The sequence below is a fragment of the Penicillium coprophilum genome (genome assembly GCF_028826855.1).
Source record: "Penicillium coprophilum strain IBT 35676 chromosome Unknown utg000007l_segment0_segment0, whole genome shotgun sequence".
NCBI classification, from domain to species: domain Eukaryota; kingdom Fungi; phylum Ascomycota; class Eurotiomycetes; order Eurotiales; family Aspergillaceae; genus Penicillium; species Penicillium coprophilum.
Window position 1 is genome coordinate 583,278 of NW_026622726.1, and position 16,292 is coordinate 599,569.

At 47.3% G+C, this 16,292-nt stretch overlaps 4 protein-coding genes across 4 annotated transcripts; 3 read left to right on the top strand and 1 right to left on the bottom strand.

Annotated features, from left to right (window-relative positions):
* Positions 1-887: 887 nt before the first annotated feature.
* On the top strand, positions 888-3,878 carry N7500_010828 (putative pH signal transduction protein PalA; the record flags this gene model as incomplete). The annotated part of the gene is made up of 7 exons (XM_056681966.1): positions 888-895; positions 976-1,213; positions 1,284-1,338; positions 1,411-2,305; positions 2,367-2,941; positions 2,993-3,395; positions 3,467-3,878. The coding sequence occupies 7 exons, from the start codon at positions 888-890 to the stop codon at positions 3,876-3,878; spliced, it is 2,586 nt and encodes an 861-aa protein (XP_056527375.1).
* Positions 3,879-4,441: 563 nt separating this feature from the next.
* Positions 4,442-5,770, bottom strand: N7500_010829 (TRAM1-like protein; the record flags this gene model as incomplete). The annotated part of the gene is made up of 2 exons (XM_056681967.1): positions 4,442-4,834; positions 4,922-5,770. 2 exons carry the CDS (start codon positions 5,768-5,770, stop codon positions 4,442-4,444), a joined length of 1,242 nt encoding a protein of 413 aa, XP_056527376.1.
* Positions 5,771-7,651: 1,881 nt separating this feature from the next.
* N7500_010830 (FAD dependent oxidoreductase superfamily) lies at positions 7,652-11,736 on the top strand (the record flags this gene model as incomplete). Its single annotated transcript, XM_056681968.1, has 5 exons — positions 7,652-8,567; positions 8,628-9,042; positions 9,097-9,409; positions 9,477-9,933; positions 10,301-11,736. 5 exons carry the CDS (start codon positions 7,652-7,654, stop codon positions 11,734-11,736), a joined length of 3,537 nt encoding a protein of 1,178 aa, XP_056527377.1.
* Positions 11,737-13,842: 2,106 nt separating this feature from the next.
* Positions 13,843-15,673, top strand: N7500_010831 (uncharacterized protein; the record flags this gene model as incomplete). The annotated part of the gene is made up of 3 exons (XM_056681969.1): positions 13,843-14,460; positions 14,513-14,777; positions 14,841-15,673. The coding sequence occupies 3 exons, from the start codon at positions 13,843-13,845 to the stop codon at positions 15,671-15,673; spliced, it is 1,716 nt and encodes a 571-aa protein (XP_056527378.1).
* Positions 15,674-16,292: the final 619 nt, after the last annotated feature.

Consider the following 16,292-nt stretch of genomic DNA (forward strand, 5'->3'; position numbering starts at 1 on the left):
CCGGGAGCTCCAAGGGGCTTTCGGTTAATGCTCACCTACTTTCAGTCGAAACAAAACGTCAACATCACCCCAAATAACACCAATACATTCAACGGATTTTCTCCCCATACCCGCTTAACCTATGCTAGACTACCCGCCTGAATGGTATGAAAAGGCTGGGTGTGAATGCTCTATGCCGCCGAGCCCCACATGTGTTGAATCCTCAGGGCTCAGTTGCGAAAGATATAACCAAACAACAGATTCCGCTGAGTTTACATCGAACCGTCTAGCCAGTAGGAGCGTCAGCGAAACAAATTGTTGATGACGTTTGGTGTGGTGGATGACCCCATGGAAAAGTCATTACGCATCATTATGCGGTGACCCACGTGCGGCCGATTTCCCCCTTCAATTAAACATACTGAATACACAAGGCAGTATGCTCAAGGGCATACAGGTCGATTATACCCAACTATGCATACGAGAAACCCCAGGTCTACTGCCCAAGGAGTCAATTCAGAGAAGTGTAGAGGTGTGTCCTATTCAATTCGGTTCAACCTGCTACTTGTATCCTCCACCTTTTTAGGATTACATCAAGTAGGAAAAAATCGCAAGAGTGTGGAGTTAAAACTGATTTCTAATTCTACAGTACAGTATAGGGGTAAGCAAAGGTCAAGACAGCAAGGGAGTTTATCTCGAGATGTGTATACCTAGATAAGATGGAACCACGTGATTTAGGCGGGACACCGGTCAGATGAACTAACGGCACACAGGTCAGGTGAACTGCGTCCTGTTTGTAAGTGGGCTCAAATTATGCCTCAGGCCATCAAACGTCATCCTGTTGGCCGGTGGGGTTCAACTTCCCGTCGTCAAAACAAACGGAGCCTTCCACACCCCCGCCTCGAGCCAAAATGGCGTCGTGAGTATCCCCACGAGTATGCGAGCATGTCAAAAAAGATAGCAAGGACACTGACTCGGTCTTCGGGCTCATTTCCCCAGTAATATCCTCCAACTCCCGTTCCGGCGCTCCCATCCCGTCTCGCTTTCCGAAGCGATCACCCAGTACATCTCCTCCAAATATGATCAGCGCCCAGATATGTTTGCGGAAGATCTTATGATCATTGATCGCCTACGATCCGAGGCTGTCAATGTTCAGGAACCCCATTTCAGTGGTATCAGTTGCCTGGTCACATACGCGGCTCAGTTGAAATGGATGAGCGGAAAGTTCCCAATTGATGTGCGCCGCTCTTCCTAGGTTCATGCTCTTTGGTTCGGTATTGAGAGCTGATAGTTGGCGCTCTATATAGGTCGGAGTGGACTTTTCGTGGTATCCGGCGTTTGGTTTCAATGCTTCGCGGCCAGGTGAGTTGGTCTCTGGGGGGATACTTTGCATGAGTCCGGATACAAGACTAACAAGACTAAATTTTTTTTTAGTCTCACAAAATAATTTGCGCTTTGAATTAGCGAATGTCCTCTTCAATCTCGCCGCATTATACTCCCAGCTTGCATACGCGACCAACCGAACTACCGCAGATGGACTGAAGCAGGCGTGCAATTACCTCTGCTCCGCTGCTGGAGTATTGAGCCATCTCCGAACAGATATCATTCCAGACCTTCGCACGTCGCCACCAGAGGACATGGACGAAATGACCCTGCAGAGTTTGGAGCTTCTTTTGCTCGGACAGGGCCAAGAATGCTTCTGGCAGAAAGCTGTTAAAGATGGACTGAAAGATGTATCTATTGCAAAACTGGCTGCTAAGGTGTCCGACTTCTATGGCGATGCAGGTGACTTGGCTGTTAAATCTAATGCAATCGGCACCGACTGGATCCACCATATGACTGCAAAGCATCACCACTTTGCCGCTGCTGCTCAGTTTCGACAGGCCCTTGACTGCCTAGAGAAGCGCAAATATGGGGAGGAGGTTGCCCGGCTACGAGATTCTTTGCTCTGTGTCAACGAAGGGTTGAAAGAGCAGCGTTGGATCAATCGGACTGTACTTGGTGACTTGACTGGGTTGAAGGGCCGTGTCGGGGAAGACCTCAAGCGCGCCGAGAAGGATAATGATATTATTTACATCAATCCCGTGCCGCCCAAGTCTGAGCTCAAGACTATCGAGCGTGTCAGCATGGTCCTTGCGAAAGCACCTTCGCAGGTTACTGATGCGATCTCCATGCTTGGCGATAATGGACCGTTGGGCCAGCCATTGTTCTCAAAGTTGGTCCCATATGCAGTTCACATTGCCGCCAGTATTTACACTGATCGTCGAGACCGACTGGTCAATGATACTCTCATTGGAGAGCTAGAGTCAATGACCGACAAGTTGCGAGAGTATGTATTCAACGGAAACAGAAAGGATGTTGGGGGAAAGGGTGCTAACATCACTTCTCAGCTTGCTTTCATCGCTCAATTTGCCAGGGTCATTACAAGCGCTCGAGAAACCATTAGGTCTCCCACCAATGCTTGTGTCGCACGCAGAGGAAATGCGTCAACAAGACGGCCTCAATCGCTTGCACCGGTCTATTGATGACACCGCCAGAGTGAAAGGCAATGATCTGACTGTTTATAATGAAGGTGTTGAGCTTCTAGCAGCCGAGAAGGACGAAGACCTAGCAGCTCGGCATAAGTACGGCACTGATCGCTGGACCCGCCCGACCTCAGAAACCGCCGCACCTAAGCTCTACAAGAGCTTGACCGAAATAGAGGGATATTTCACCTCCGCCCAAGGCAGTGATGACCTCGTCCAGCGCAAACTGCGAGATTCACGTTCTGTCTTCATGGTTCTCACTGGCACAAATCGGGACTTGGAATCCTTTGTACCTAGTAGCCGGAGGGTCGTGATTCCACCCGAGGTTGAGCGCGAGGCTAACCGTTTGCGCGGTTGTTTGAGCGAGGTCACTCGAATGGAAAATCGGCGGAAGCGGCGAATTCAATCGTTGAAGGAAAAAGCTCGTGCGGATGATATTCGTACGTGTTTTTCCTCATCAGTCTTGTAATCTACTAACGGACTGCATTTAGACCCGGCACTTTTAGCACAGACAGCTCGACTGGAGCGAGAATTCCCCATGCAGCCTATCCAGGCAAGCCAGTTTGAGGATTTGTTTGAGAAGCAGCTGAAGCTGTATGATTCAGACCGTGAAACTCTGGCCCAGGAGCGGAGAGAGCAAGATCATCTTTCCGACCAGGTCCGAGAAGCCAACCGGGCATTTACTGGGTCTCACAAGGGCGATGCATCGACGAAGGAACGAGAAGCGGCCCTTCAGGATCTGGAAAATGGATACCTGAAGTATAAGGAGATCATTTCCAACCTTGATGTTGGGCGCAAGTTCTACAATGACCTTGCAAAGATTGTAGCCCGGTTCCGCGACGACGCAAAGGCTTTTGTCCACCAGCGTCGCATGGAGGCAAGCCAGCTGGAAGCGTATGTTTTCTCACCCATCACTAAACCAAATGATCATCTCGAGGTCGCTAACATTACATTTACCGACTCAGAGATATCTTCAATGCCACAGCGATGGCCTCACTGCGTATCTCTCAGCCACACCTGCGCCAACAACCCGAGGAACCACCTCGAAGCCATCACTCTTCTGCCTACTCACCTGTGCAGCCCGACCAAGCGCCATCACAGCCACCCCCACCCACCGTACGGCCAGCTGAGGCGGAAGTTCCTCTCACAGCGCCCCAAGCGATGCGCGCACCTGTAGCCCCACCCTCTGTTCCTACTCCGAGCATGCCTGGGGGTATGCCGGGTATGTGGGCCCCAGAAATGGGGATTCGATTCGGATCCGCTGCTGCCCCTCCGAATGCTGCGCCCAGCACAGGAGCTAGACCCGCCCCGAGCCAGCCTGCCCGTGCCCCTCAACCAGGGACTTGGGATCCCAGCCAGGGACTGCGCTTCTCTTGATTATATTGTGATACAAGACGTTTGAATCTCATTTTGTAGATCACACCCCATCACACATAGCTCTGAAGTTTAAAATGTTTAACTTGCCTTGCTCACGATATGCGGCGTGAGTGAAGAAGTGCAAGCATAGCCTTGACCATATATAATTTCCCGCAATTACAAACGGCCCCTTGGGGTGGAAGATCTATGCGATTGGTCATAATTAAAATACACGTTATGATTATTATCTCCAAATATATCGCAGTATCGTACACCTCATCGCAAGACCTGAGCCATCACAACCGCGCAATAGCAACAATGACAATAGAGAACAACAACACTCAAAGATGCTACCCCCATTATAAATGACACAAGATGGCGCATTTAATCGATTAAGCAGATATGTCTGTCCAAAGTCATTGAATAGCGAAGTCAATGCTTAACACGAAAGGTGAAGCTAGTACCTCTTTCTGCAAGTGCGCCCATAGAAAGAATTAGAGCTGCAATCACTTTAGCGAGCATCATGAGCCTTCAAAGGAACACTAATCCGCTCACTGGCATGCTGGAACTTGCCACTGCGCGATTCAATTCAAATTCGACTGGGAAGGGCCATTACAGCTTCCAACAACCTTGCATTCATCTTGCTCAACTTCAGACTCATCCGGCTCGGAGCGATCGTCCTTCTTCTCACCCGTCACGAGAAACCTGAGAGCGCTGCGCAACAGACAATACAGCCAGAATAGATTGAGAGCTTGGAGTACAGCCAGAAGTCCAAAGGTAATCACATTCGAGATCCAGCACTTGTACTGTTGAGTCTCCCAGTTGAGCTCGTAGGGCCCGACAGTTCGGAACTCGGTTAGGAGAGAATACAGGATTCGAAGGTTTAGTACGTGGCGGAGATATATCCACGCGCCGATCGAGGTTGCGTAGAAGGGGATCATTATGTCTGGCGCGAGGTAATGGAGAGATTTCGAAACCTAGCGAAATTGTCAATAGATGGCCTGAATATGTCGGGTTGTGTCGAAATCAAAAGAACTGGTTTAGGTGGGAGACATGCGACTTACGGCAAGGAAGAAATCACTAATATCATGTGTGATATAAACGGCGATTCCCATATAGGTAAAGTGGAAGCGATAGCTCAGTGCAATAAGAGCCAGTGTCACAATATGATGGGCAACAAGCTCCATAAAGTCCTTTCGCCGCTTCTCCATCCCCAGCAGCATTACAATAGCCTGTTGCGCCCAATAAGCCGCCTCAAACAAGTAGTAAAATTTGAACTCGGCTGCATGGGTCCTGTGAGGGAAGAGTTCATACATGCCACGCGTATTGAAATACCAAACCGGAGTCTGGCGCATGACATACAACCCTGCGGGACCGAGGAATCCAAAGTACATAGCAGTATACGCCTGTTCCATGAAACGGGTCTGCTTTCCTCGGGACTTGATGTGCGAGGCGGCTATAGGGCGGAGAACTTCTTGCATGATGAATTCGCGCGTGAAGGATAGCACGAGCACGTAGAATGACACGAATGCTATGTCCCAAAGACCCTTGCCATACTGCGTGGGGGAATTTGGGTCGCCATTCAAGGATTTCACTTTGTAAGAGAGGAATATGAAATGATAGATTGGATTCGACTCGGTCGGGTTGAGTGCGTACATTGAAAGGAAGGCCAGCACGAGAGCTAGTGGAATCGTCCAGGTGCGCTTACGCGCGAAGCGCTCACAACGACGGAGGAGAGAGAACGGCTTTTTGGGGTTCGAGGCAGGGTTTGTTGTTTTTACTGGGCCTGATGGGCTTACTTGGCTATTTCCAGTCGTCTCGTGCCGATCAGAGTCATTGATATTTCTGCGCCTAAGGGCGTCGTTCATTGGCATTTGGCTGGTGCCGTTCAGGGGCAATGAACTGGCGGTCATGTTTTGTAATTTGGAAACAGAGTTGAGATGGAAAATGGAGTGAGAAGTCAATGACAAACATACAAACATAGAATACGTAGCCTTACAAAATGGGGCTAATTAAACTAGTTACGCTATTTACGCTAGTGACAAGCTGAAGCCTTTGAGGTCCAAGATGTTGAACTTTCCCCATTTGGCTAGTCGATCGTATTCGGATATCTCGGGCTCGGGGCCCGATGCCATAGAGCTTTCCTGGAGGAAATGGAGCGAAAGCATTGAGCAGTCTATCTTGTACTACACATCTTGACTACGGAGTCTTGCGTATTGCAGTCGAAACTCTCAACGAGATACCATAGGCTTGCTGCATTGAATGCTAGGCTCACCGTAGTGTATGAACAGAGTTACTGACATTGACCATGGTCGATGAATGCCCCAAGCCGTCGTCTCCTCAGGTCAGTGGGAGGAGCAGCCTCGCCCTTCCCGACAAGTCAGCAGCTCAGTCTGGCACATACTATCAGGCCTCGTGGGAGGGCTTTGATGATCGCTTAGCAATTTAAGGTGTGTGAAACTATTAGCGACTTTTAGTGCTCCGCAAAGCCTGCAAAGCACATAACCCAATTCAACCCGCCAATGGGCTGAGTTTTTGGCCCGGTCCTTAGGCCCACCGGGGGCTATGGGCTTGAGGTGAAAGCCCACTGGGCATTGAATAGGGTCCATTAGGGCCCTAAAAGCACCAAACAACACGAAACTCTAAAACCGCGACTTTTTAAATACATATATACCCCCCGTTTCTCGCCCTTATCTAAGGATATCATTTCATTATTCAAATCAGTATGTAGTGGATTTACGCTGAGATATATCAATCACGTTGAAAGATGCGAGACAACGCGCTATCTAAAGAATTGTAAAATACAGATATTCCCTGAGAAGGTGGAAGTACTCCCACGCCGATCTAAAATATATATCTACATGTATACTAATATTTCCGCGATTCCTCGACTTCTACAGGTCGGATTTTATTTGAATCCAAAATGGATAATAATTTGTTAATTTCAACTCTCAAATATATACTAAGACCCTTCAAAATGCGTAGAAGGGTCAGAACACAGCGATTACAAGACGCCAATTGAACTTCCTAAATGGGTCCCTATGAATGGGTCGTGGGTTGAGTTGAGCCTCTAAGTTTGAATCCATAGCGCCCATTGCTGGTTGGGCTATGGGCCTGCTATCCGGGCTCATTTGTGGGTTTTGTGATTCGCTAGCGATCATTTTGTCTTCAAGTCTGACAAATGGCCCCCCAGCTAGGGAATTTCGAGTAGACTGGAAACTCCGTACTGACAATGACGTTGATGGATAATCTACCAAGTTCATGTAGCCAAGGGCATAGGGACATGCATTGAACTTTTCTATTCCGTACGCCATCTAAACAGTATTCAACGTTTACTTTTTGAGGGACAATTATCCCTGGCTGGAGCGCATCAACGTCTATGTGAGGAGCTTGGCACAATACGATGATTGGCCCCCTGAACAAATACGTTAATCTCCCTATCGGCCACGATAGAGCCGTCGCGTTACTTAATCCACTCAATGGCCTCCCAATGTTGGGCGATGGTAAAATCCTCTACCCTAGGGGCTCATTTCGCCTTTGCACATGGATTGTACTTGACCATTGCCCAGAATGCCTATTATTTCTTATGGATCACCGAGCTAGTAAACATTATTTAATGGGAACTACGCTTGTTGAGAAGAGACGCGATGCTCGCAGAACCGAGAAAACGCCATAATGGCCAACCACAAGCCTGCGAACCATGTCGCAAGTCCAAGATTCGATGTGATCATGCAAGTCCAAAGTGTTCACGTTGTGTCCTTCGCAGCCTGGAGTGCATTTATCACCCTGCTCCTATGACCAAGCGCCGCGCTCCGGCCTCCCACACGCCCATACAGCTCGATACGACGCTGCCTGCAGATCTATTGACTACCCGAAATGTCTCTAGCACCTTCCAGGTTCCTACTGACTCTTCGGTCGGGACAGCAATCTCTCTTGCTCCTGTGGATCCGAGCCCCGCTGCGAGTTCGAGGCTTACAGCCGGTTCTACCGCATCGAAACGGAACATGCTATTCCAAGAGGACCTGGGCCAACACGAGACGACTCGCTTCTCTGCTGTCTTTGTTGAAAACCAAGATAGCTTTGGCGCAGTGATGCCTGATACTGCAGACTCCACTCACCACGAGCCAGGTCGAGAGCCCGACGTAACGGCCAGGTCTCGCGTCGAACTGGCTGTTAGAACACTGCTCAACTTTCCAACTGCTCGTACATTTGACATACTGATGACAGAAATCCACCATGTCTATGATGTATGGCTGTCCCCCACCATGATCCAGCAATGCCTGAAACAAGTATGGACCGAATACCCTAGTGAGCTAGGCGAGCTACGGACACGCGAATCAGCATTGAGAGTGGCGAATGATTTGTTTCTCAACCAAAAACGACCTCGCTCGATACCTGACTGCAATATGGTCAGCAATTCCGACCATGTTTCCTGGTTGAACTGGTTTGGTGGACCCAATCTCCGATGGGAAATGATCGGATTCCTTTTCAGTTGGGCCGGAATCGCATTCAGATGTAAACAAGAATGGGACCCTGTATTTGATCTGCCTGAGCAGCACGGACGGGATCGCACCACTGCCGCAGACAGGATGAGAGAGTGTGCTGCTGCCTGTATAAGGCTGTGCGAAGGAAACTTTGAAATCAGTGATATTATGGTTATTTGCATGAAGGATAGCACTAGACTACAAAGCATACTAATCAGTGACGAAAGTGAGTCACCAATATCGAGAGAAGCTCTTATATTGCAGAATCGAGCTCATTTCAGCATAGGTGACCGTTTACGAGTCGACTACGGGACTGTCCGCAGTGCGTTTATAAGTGCAGGAATGCACCGATTCACCCCTACGCGGGAAGTGACGCCGTTTTCTCAACACCGAGCATCACTCGCTTCGTCTATGTATTACTATGACAAATCTCATAGTTTGTTCAATGCCCGACCACCGATGCTCAGTAATCGCTACTGCCAGTGCCCTCTGCCACTCGATTTATGCGAGGAAGATGTGTATGGGGGCCAAGAAAGACTAACTGCGGCTATTGCAAAACTTGACTCGAATGGCTGGAACACAGGTGGCCACATATTCACTACAACCTGGCTTCGAGCACTAGCCATGCTTAGTCCTATCCGGGAGGGAATTTTGGAACTGACTCTAAGCGTCAATTCGACATTCACCAAATCCCAAGTAGAGTGCGTTACTTGGAAAATATTGCATAGACCTCACTAACCTGAATTATCCTGCAGAGATTTAAAAGCTCAGTTGTGGATGATAGTCGCTTCATATCCTCCGCACATTCGATACCAGGGGAATTCTGAATGGCCTCTGAAGTCAACCTCACGATCCCATGAACGCAGCGCTCATGAAGTCTACATTACCACGCGCATACAGCTTGATGTATTGCAATGTCACTTTCTCCTCCAGCGCCTACTTGTATCGCGGCAATTCAGTGGTGGGCAAGATTTGTTCAATATCGCTCAAGAGACCATGTCCGTTATCCTGTCTCTCTGGCTTAATCGCGATCGGCTACAGGAATTCCACCATGCATTTGACTGGATTGTAAGTTCATGGCGATCTTATCTGGCTATTTTCATTGAAAATACAACAATAGCTAATATTGATCTAGGCCGTATCATACGGAATGCCCTGTGCGGGAATTTTATGCGTCGAACTTCTACGAGCAAGTAAGCTCGTACCGCCTGCGCCATCCTGCAAGCTTCCATCCACGGCCGCTCGCGACTGTGTTAGTCTCGCGCGGTCGGAAGTCATCCAGAGTCTGATTATGTTCAAAGCATTACTGGACTGGATACGGCCAACGGATAACAATGCGCAGCTTAGCAAAAAATTCAAAACGGTCCTCCAAAGAATCATTGACGCCGTGTTTGATTCTTTCCAGTCGTCGTGTAGCGTTAACACGCAAGAGATGCTAGGTGAACATCAGTCCCATAGGGATTGTGGCTCGCAAGATCGGCAGTCCTCAGAGGAACGTCTACCTGCGACTGGCAGGGAGCATGATATTGGCCCTGGGATAAACACATTCAACGATATGGATTGGCTGAACACCCTTGATTGGACTCAGGGTGGTTGGCTTGAGCCAAGCAATCTCAATGGATTGACATCTCCAATGCCTCGATCTTAAATGCAAGCACATGTAGCTTTTGATCATGCCTGGTTAATCGCCTGATAAGATAGCCCCGGGAGCCTGGGGGCTTCGGAGTGCTTTTTGGGGTCCGTCGGAGTGGGTCACGCCGGGTGCCTCGGGGGTTGTGGGGTTGATAAGGGCAGATCACGGAGTTTCATGGGGCTGCCCGGTTGTCACTGAATACCGAAAGATCGGAGTTGTTCATCTTCTTTCGTTCCATCTGCGAAACTATCATCGAATATTGAGAATCAGAATCTCTGCCATTACTTATAGTCGACGAAGCAGGTCTAGCCTGACCTGTCAAACAGCGAAAGCTCTCCGAGACCAAACAACAGCAATCGATCTCACTTCGCTTACTATGTCTCCAAACGCCACACTCGATACATCCCGACAGCCTATCAAAAATGCAACTGTGCCGTTTTGGCATCGAGATATTCACGAATTACACGATCATCGGACCACAGAGGAACTTCCAGTGTCGAGTGATATTGTTATTATAGGCGCTGGATATGCAGGAGTCAGCACGGCGTACCATTTGGTCAAAGGGGAGGCCAGCGATGAAAAATCCTCCATCACAATCCTGGAAGCACGGGGTGTTTGCTCGGGCGCGACAGGACGCAATGGTGGCCATCTAAGGCCTGATATGTACACCCCCATGACCAGAGCCATCGACCGAGGGGGAATTGAGCGCGCGTTGGAAGTGATTGAGTTTGAAATCGCACATATACAGGCCATAAAATCCTTGGTTGAAAAAGAGAAAATCGATTGTGACTTCACTCTCACAAGGTCTATTGATGTATGGTCCAACGAAGAAGCTGCCCAAAAGGCCAAGAAGCTGTATGACACCTTGGTATCCCGTGATCTGGAGTACATGAAGGATGTCTTCTTTGTACTTGGCAAGGACGCGGAGGGTATCTCGGGCGTCAAAGGTGCGAAAGCATGCGCTTCCTTCACGGCAGGAACTCTGTGGCCGTACAAACTTATTCTCCATCTGACTGCCTCAATTCTTGACACTGGGAGGGTCAACCTCCAGACGCACACTCCAGTGACGTCCGTCAGACAGCAGCCTTCGGGCGACTTTATTGTTACAACGCCGCGAGGCACGACACTCGCCAGGAAGGTTGTGTACGCAAACAATGCCTATATCTCGGGCCTTCTTCCACAGTACCGCGAAGCCATCGTTCCCTGCAAAGGACTGTGTACTCATATTGCGGTCCCTGGGGACACAAAAGCTCCTCTGCTGAACAACTCCTACATAGTCCGTGAAGAGGACAATGTTGTTTCGTACCTCATCCCTCGTGCCGACGGTAGCATTGTTGTCGGTGGAGCCAACTCGCGATATCATTCTGCTTTGAGCTCATGGTATGACACCGTGGACGATTCAACTTTCATTGAAGAAGTCAAAGACCATTACAATGGTTATATGCAGCGATTCTTCAATGGCTGGGAAAATAGCAGAGCACAAGTGGAGAAAGTCTGGACCGGTATCATGGGGTATAGTTGGGATTCTCAACCCCATGTTGGCCCCGTCCCTGGAGAGAACGGCCAGTATGTACTCGCGGGGTTCAATGGTCATGGGATGCCTCTAGCATTCTTGTCTGCGCTCGGAGTCGCCAAAATGGTCCAGAATGGGATCGAGTTTGCAGACGCTGGTATCCCGCGATTGTTTCAATCAACGGAGGAGAGACTCGAAAAGATAAGAAACGGGCCTCCAGGTGGTGATATAATTGGCGTTAGAAGATGAGACATATTGAATTTCAGTGAATAATGAGAGATAGAGTTACGCAGTTGAGCTATTCTTTGGATTATCTTGGATTGCCAACAGATCCCTTCAGGGCTACAAGAAGGTCCCATGTGTACTTTCCATAGATTTACCACCTTGCACCTACACTCTATGACCAAAAGTCCTGCGACAGTCGGTTTTTACCCGCACCCCATCAAATATATATCACTACATTCAACTATATATTTTACACCACCAATATAGTAAATATATATTAATTTTAATATCAATAGATAGAGAAATAGCCAATGAATTTAATGCATTTAATATTTAGTATAATACCCCTTTGCTTTGCGCGTAGCAAGCAATCTCCTAGGCACAGAGCGAATTAAATTGTCAATTACACCCTAATCAAGTGTATCCTATACAGCGTATATAGCTCTCTTAAAATATATCCAATCCTCTCCACTCCTACCCATTTCTATCAATTCGGGGTATATATTTAATAATTTGACCTTTAGCATCCACCAGCAAGGCTTAATAGGGCTAAGATCAGGTAAATATAGAGGCTAATCCTCGATATATACCCTATATTATTCAAACCACTCTCCCACAATACCTATAGTATATATATAGGTATTATCTTACTAGAAGATAGTTCTAGGTGTATAGATTAGGAGAAGGCCTTCTTTAAGAGTATTAAGATAGGAATTTACTATATAGCTATTCCTAATACCTTATCTCTCCTGTTCTATAACCACTAACTTTATATACCCACTAAGCTAGATCCTAGCCTATACTATTTACGTAATATCCTTTATATAAACCTTAAGGTTTATAAGTTTACGCCGATAGGTCTTAGATTAGAATCTCTAGGCCTATTTTATACTAGAATTAGATATTCGTTAAACGGAATATTCGTCCGACTAGATCTAGTTCGAAAAATCAAGCTATATCCACTATTTCCGCGTAAAAGTGAGTCTTTTTTTACTATTTAAACACTAATAGGGATCTTATTTAGAGATCTCCTTTTATATAGATTATAGGCTCGGTAAACCCTTCGAATTATACTTCGAGAGAGGTACCTAGGGTAGCTTACGCTAAGGCGTTTATAGGACCAAAGAGGGTTCTAGTAGGCCCGTAAATATATAAATTTACGGGCCAAGATTGGGGGCGGCCGGTATAGGGTCTCGACAAGGTATTTTTTTACTCTAAAAACCGCTCTTTTGTACGGTAAATAGTGCTCCGGTGATAGCTATATTCAATGGTAAGTTTCGAAGTAGATACCCCAGTATCTAGGGCACTATATATCCCCGCACGTTGCTTAGGAGATAGCTCGTATTGAATATCCCTATTTCCAGAGATTTCAGTGCCGGAAGAGCGTATGGTTGTTGTAGGAAGAAAAAAATAAATAGGGTGGTTGGGGGGGTGATATACTATGCGCTAAAAATGTGGGGTTTGTCGCAAGACTTTTGGCACAGGATGTATGTATTCGTTGATACAAGCAATATCTTATCTAAGGTATACAAATTAATGCATCATATTTGGCCAAAGTCAATGAGAAAACTATGCACGCATACTCTCATGTTTTAACGGCCCCTGTCTACGAATGATATCATGTACGGATCGATACTGCATGCCTCGGGGATTGAAATATATTCTTTTGGTTAACCATGTCTGGTCTCATGAGAATCGCCTAATCGACATTGGTGCTCGAGCCGCCAATTTCAACTCAGCTCATTACACCTTATCTATCGGAGCTACTAGTACTATCTCACGGAGTGAATTTGCGGCTTGTCGGTTCTGCGGAGTTAGACTTCACCTCATTTATCAGCTATGTGCTGCTATCTCATATTCCCAATCAAACTTTGTCTAAATAGTTCGCAAGTCTACTGATTGGGCCCTCGTCATCTTATATCTTCATCCATCTGCCAATCACTGTCTCCGTGGCCTTCCACTCCAATTTCTTTTAAAAATATCCAAGACCACTAACAAAGGAGATTATAAATTGAAGCTATATCGTCCTCGGAGGTACGTCGTAATCTGTGCTATCTAGTAAGGACAACCCAGTATTGGCAATACGCATTATTTCCTACGAGACAACATCAGTCAAAAGGAATCTCCGCGATGAAGACTTTTCTTGGCCGCGAGGGCTCCTCTGACGCCTTCGAGAAAAACAAAGATGCCAAGACCACAATACCAGACCCAGAGTTGCCTGTTCAACCAGAAGGTGAATATGCTGGAGAGTTCACGGAAATTTCGACTGTGAGGCAAGGCCTTCATCAAAGACACATTCAAATGATCGCTTTGGCTGGTACCATTGGAACAGGCCTCTTCCTCAGTTCTGGTGGAGCGATTTCGCGTTCAGGTCCTTTGGGTGCCTTTTTAGGATACTTAGTCATGGGATATGTTGCTGGTACGGTAACCCTTGCAGTGGGCGAGATGGGCACACTCGTTCCTCTGAACGGTGGAATAGTCCGCTACGCCGAATACTTTGTTGACCCGGCATTGGCATTTGCCAACGGTTACAACGTGGTATATTCTTACCTTGTGTCTATCCCCGCAGAGATTGTGGCTGCTGCTGTGCTAGTGCAGTTCTGGTCTGATATCAATGGTGCGATCTGGATCACTATCTTTGGATTGCTCATGGTGTTTACCGCATTGGTCTTTGTGAGAGTATACGGGGAGCTCGAGTTCGGTTTCTCCATGATAAAGATCTTGCTGATCATAGGAATCAACATAATGGTAAGCGTAGCTTGAATTTTGGTGAGTAGTGATGCTAACAAGTATGAATCAGGCTCTTGTGATCACATGTGGTGGCGGTCCTGACCATAAAACTATCGGATTTGAGTACTGGAACAATCCTGGGCCTTTCGTTCAATACCTTGGGATCGGTGGTGCTCTTGGTCGCTTTCTCGGTGTCTGGACATCCCTCAATAGTGCCCTCTACGCTTATTCGGGGATTGAAGTAATTACTGTTGCTGCCGCAGAGACAAAATCTCCGAGGCAAGCTATTCCACAGGCAGCCAAGCGTGTTTTCATTCGTATATTGATTTTCTACGGTATGTGAATTTCGAAATAGAACGGGAAGCCTCTTTTTCTGAGCTCTGACATTTTCCTTTCAGTCATCTCAATCTTCATGGTTGGCCTTGTGGTCCCCTCTAACGACCCTAGACTCAGCAATTCCAGTGGGACAGCTTCGCAGTCTCCTTTTGTGATCGCGGCGACTCTGGCTGGCATCAAAGGTGTGCCATCAATTATCAATGCTGTCATCATCACGTCGGCATGGTCTTCAGGCAACTCAAATATGCTCGGAGGGACTAGGGCATTAGTTGGGCTGGCGATGAACAGTCAAGCCCCGAAATTCTTCACTCGCCTTAACAGATTCTCGGTTCCTTGGGTTGCAGTTTCACTTTACGGCCTTTTTATGTGTTTAGGATATATGTCGCTCTCTTCCACTGCCAACACCGTGTTTGATTGGCTACAAGATCTTGTCTCCATCACAACTCTAACCAACTGGCTGACTATTCTGATCACATATCTTCGTCTCTACTATGGGTGCAAGAAGCAAGGGATCTCTCGAAAGTCTCTCCCATGGGCGACACCATTCCAGCCATATATCAGCTGGGCCTCGCTGTTCATGCTTAGTATTCTGCTCATCACTGGCGGGTACTCTACGTTTATCAAGGGACATTGGGACAACGAAGGTTTTGTCTCCTCTTATATCAATATTCCCCTTTTTCTGATCATGCATTTCGGGTACAAGTTTGTTTGCAAGACAAAGATCATCCCCCTGGAAGATATTCCCATCCAACCATTCATCGATATTGCCAATCGCAACCCAGAGCCAAAGCCAAAGCCAAGGAAAGGTCTTCGCAGGCTGAACATTCTATGGAGCAGAGCTTGGATCACTGTATCTACAAGACCTCTTGGCTCGCTGGTGGAGTTGCTTGATTAGTTTAGGGGTCTTCAAGGTTATTTAAATTGACTTCAAGAGATGTAAAGTGGCCATAAATTGGAAATATAATTTTGATGGTAGTCTACGTGATCAGTAGATAGATAGTGGTTGATAAAGTGCATATAGGACCATTAGATGAACGTCTTTCAACACCTATACCTATACTAACTCGGTAAATTAATAATTAGATTTTTTCTGGACGCTTCTCGGGACTTAGACTTGGGTGTTTATGAATACCAATGTCAATGGGGCATGTTGACTAAATGAGAAAGATCGTATTCTTTTCTGCGAACCTCAAAAATAAATGATATATATCTCAACGATTCTATATCGGACAACAAACACTCCTTTGGATTGTGGTTTGAATATCCTGAAAGAATGTAATCGATAGGTGATCGAGCTCCAGCACGGAATGGTTTTGGTTCAAAGATAGCTGCCGGAGTGTACTCCGTACGGAGTACTAAGGAGGATGTAGTTAGTTCCGGAGTCCCCACCCCGTCGCTGTCTGCGTATCATCTCTCGGAACTCATATGTACGGAGCGAATCTCAATTCTTATCTTGATTCACGAAATGTGGATGATCAGATAGCGCCGGTCCGTAGACAATATGGGATTGGCGA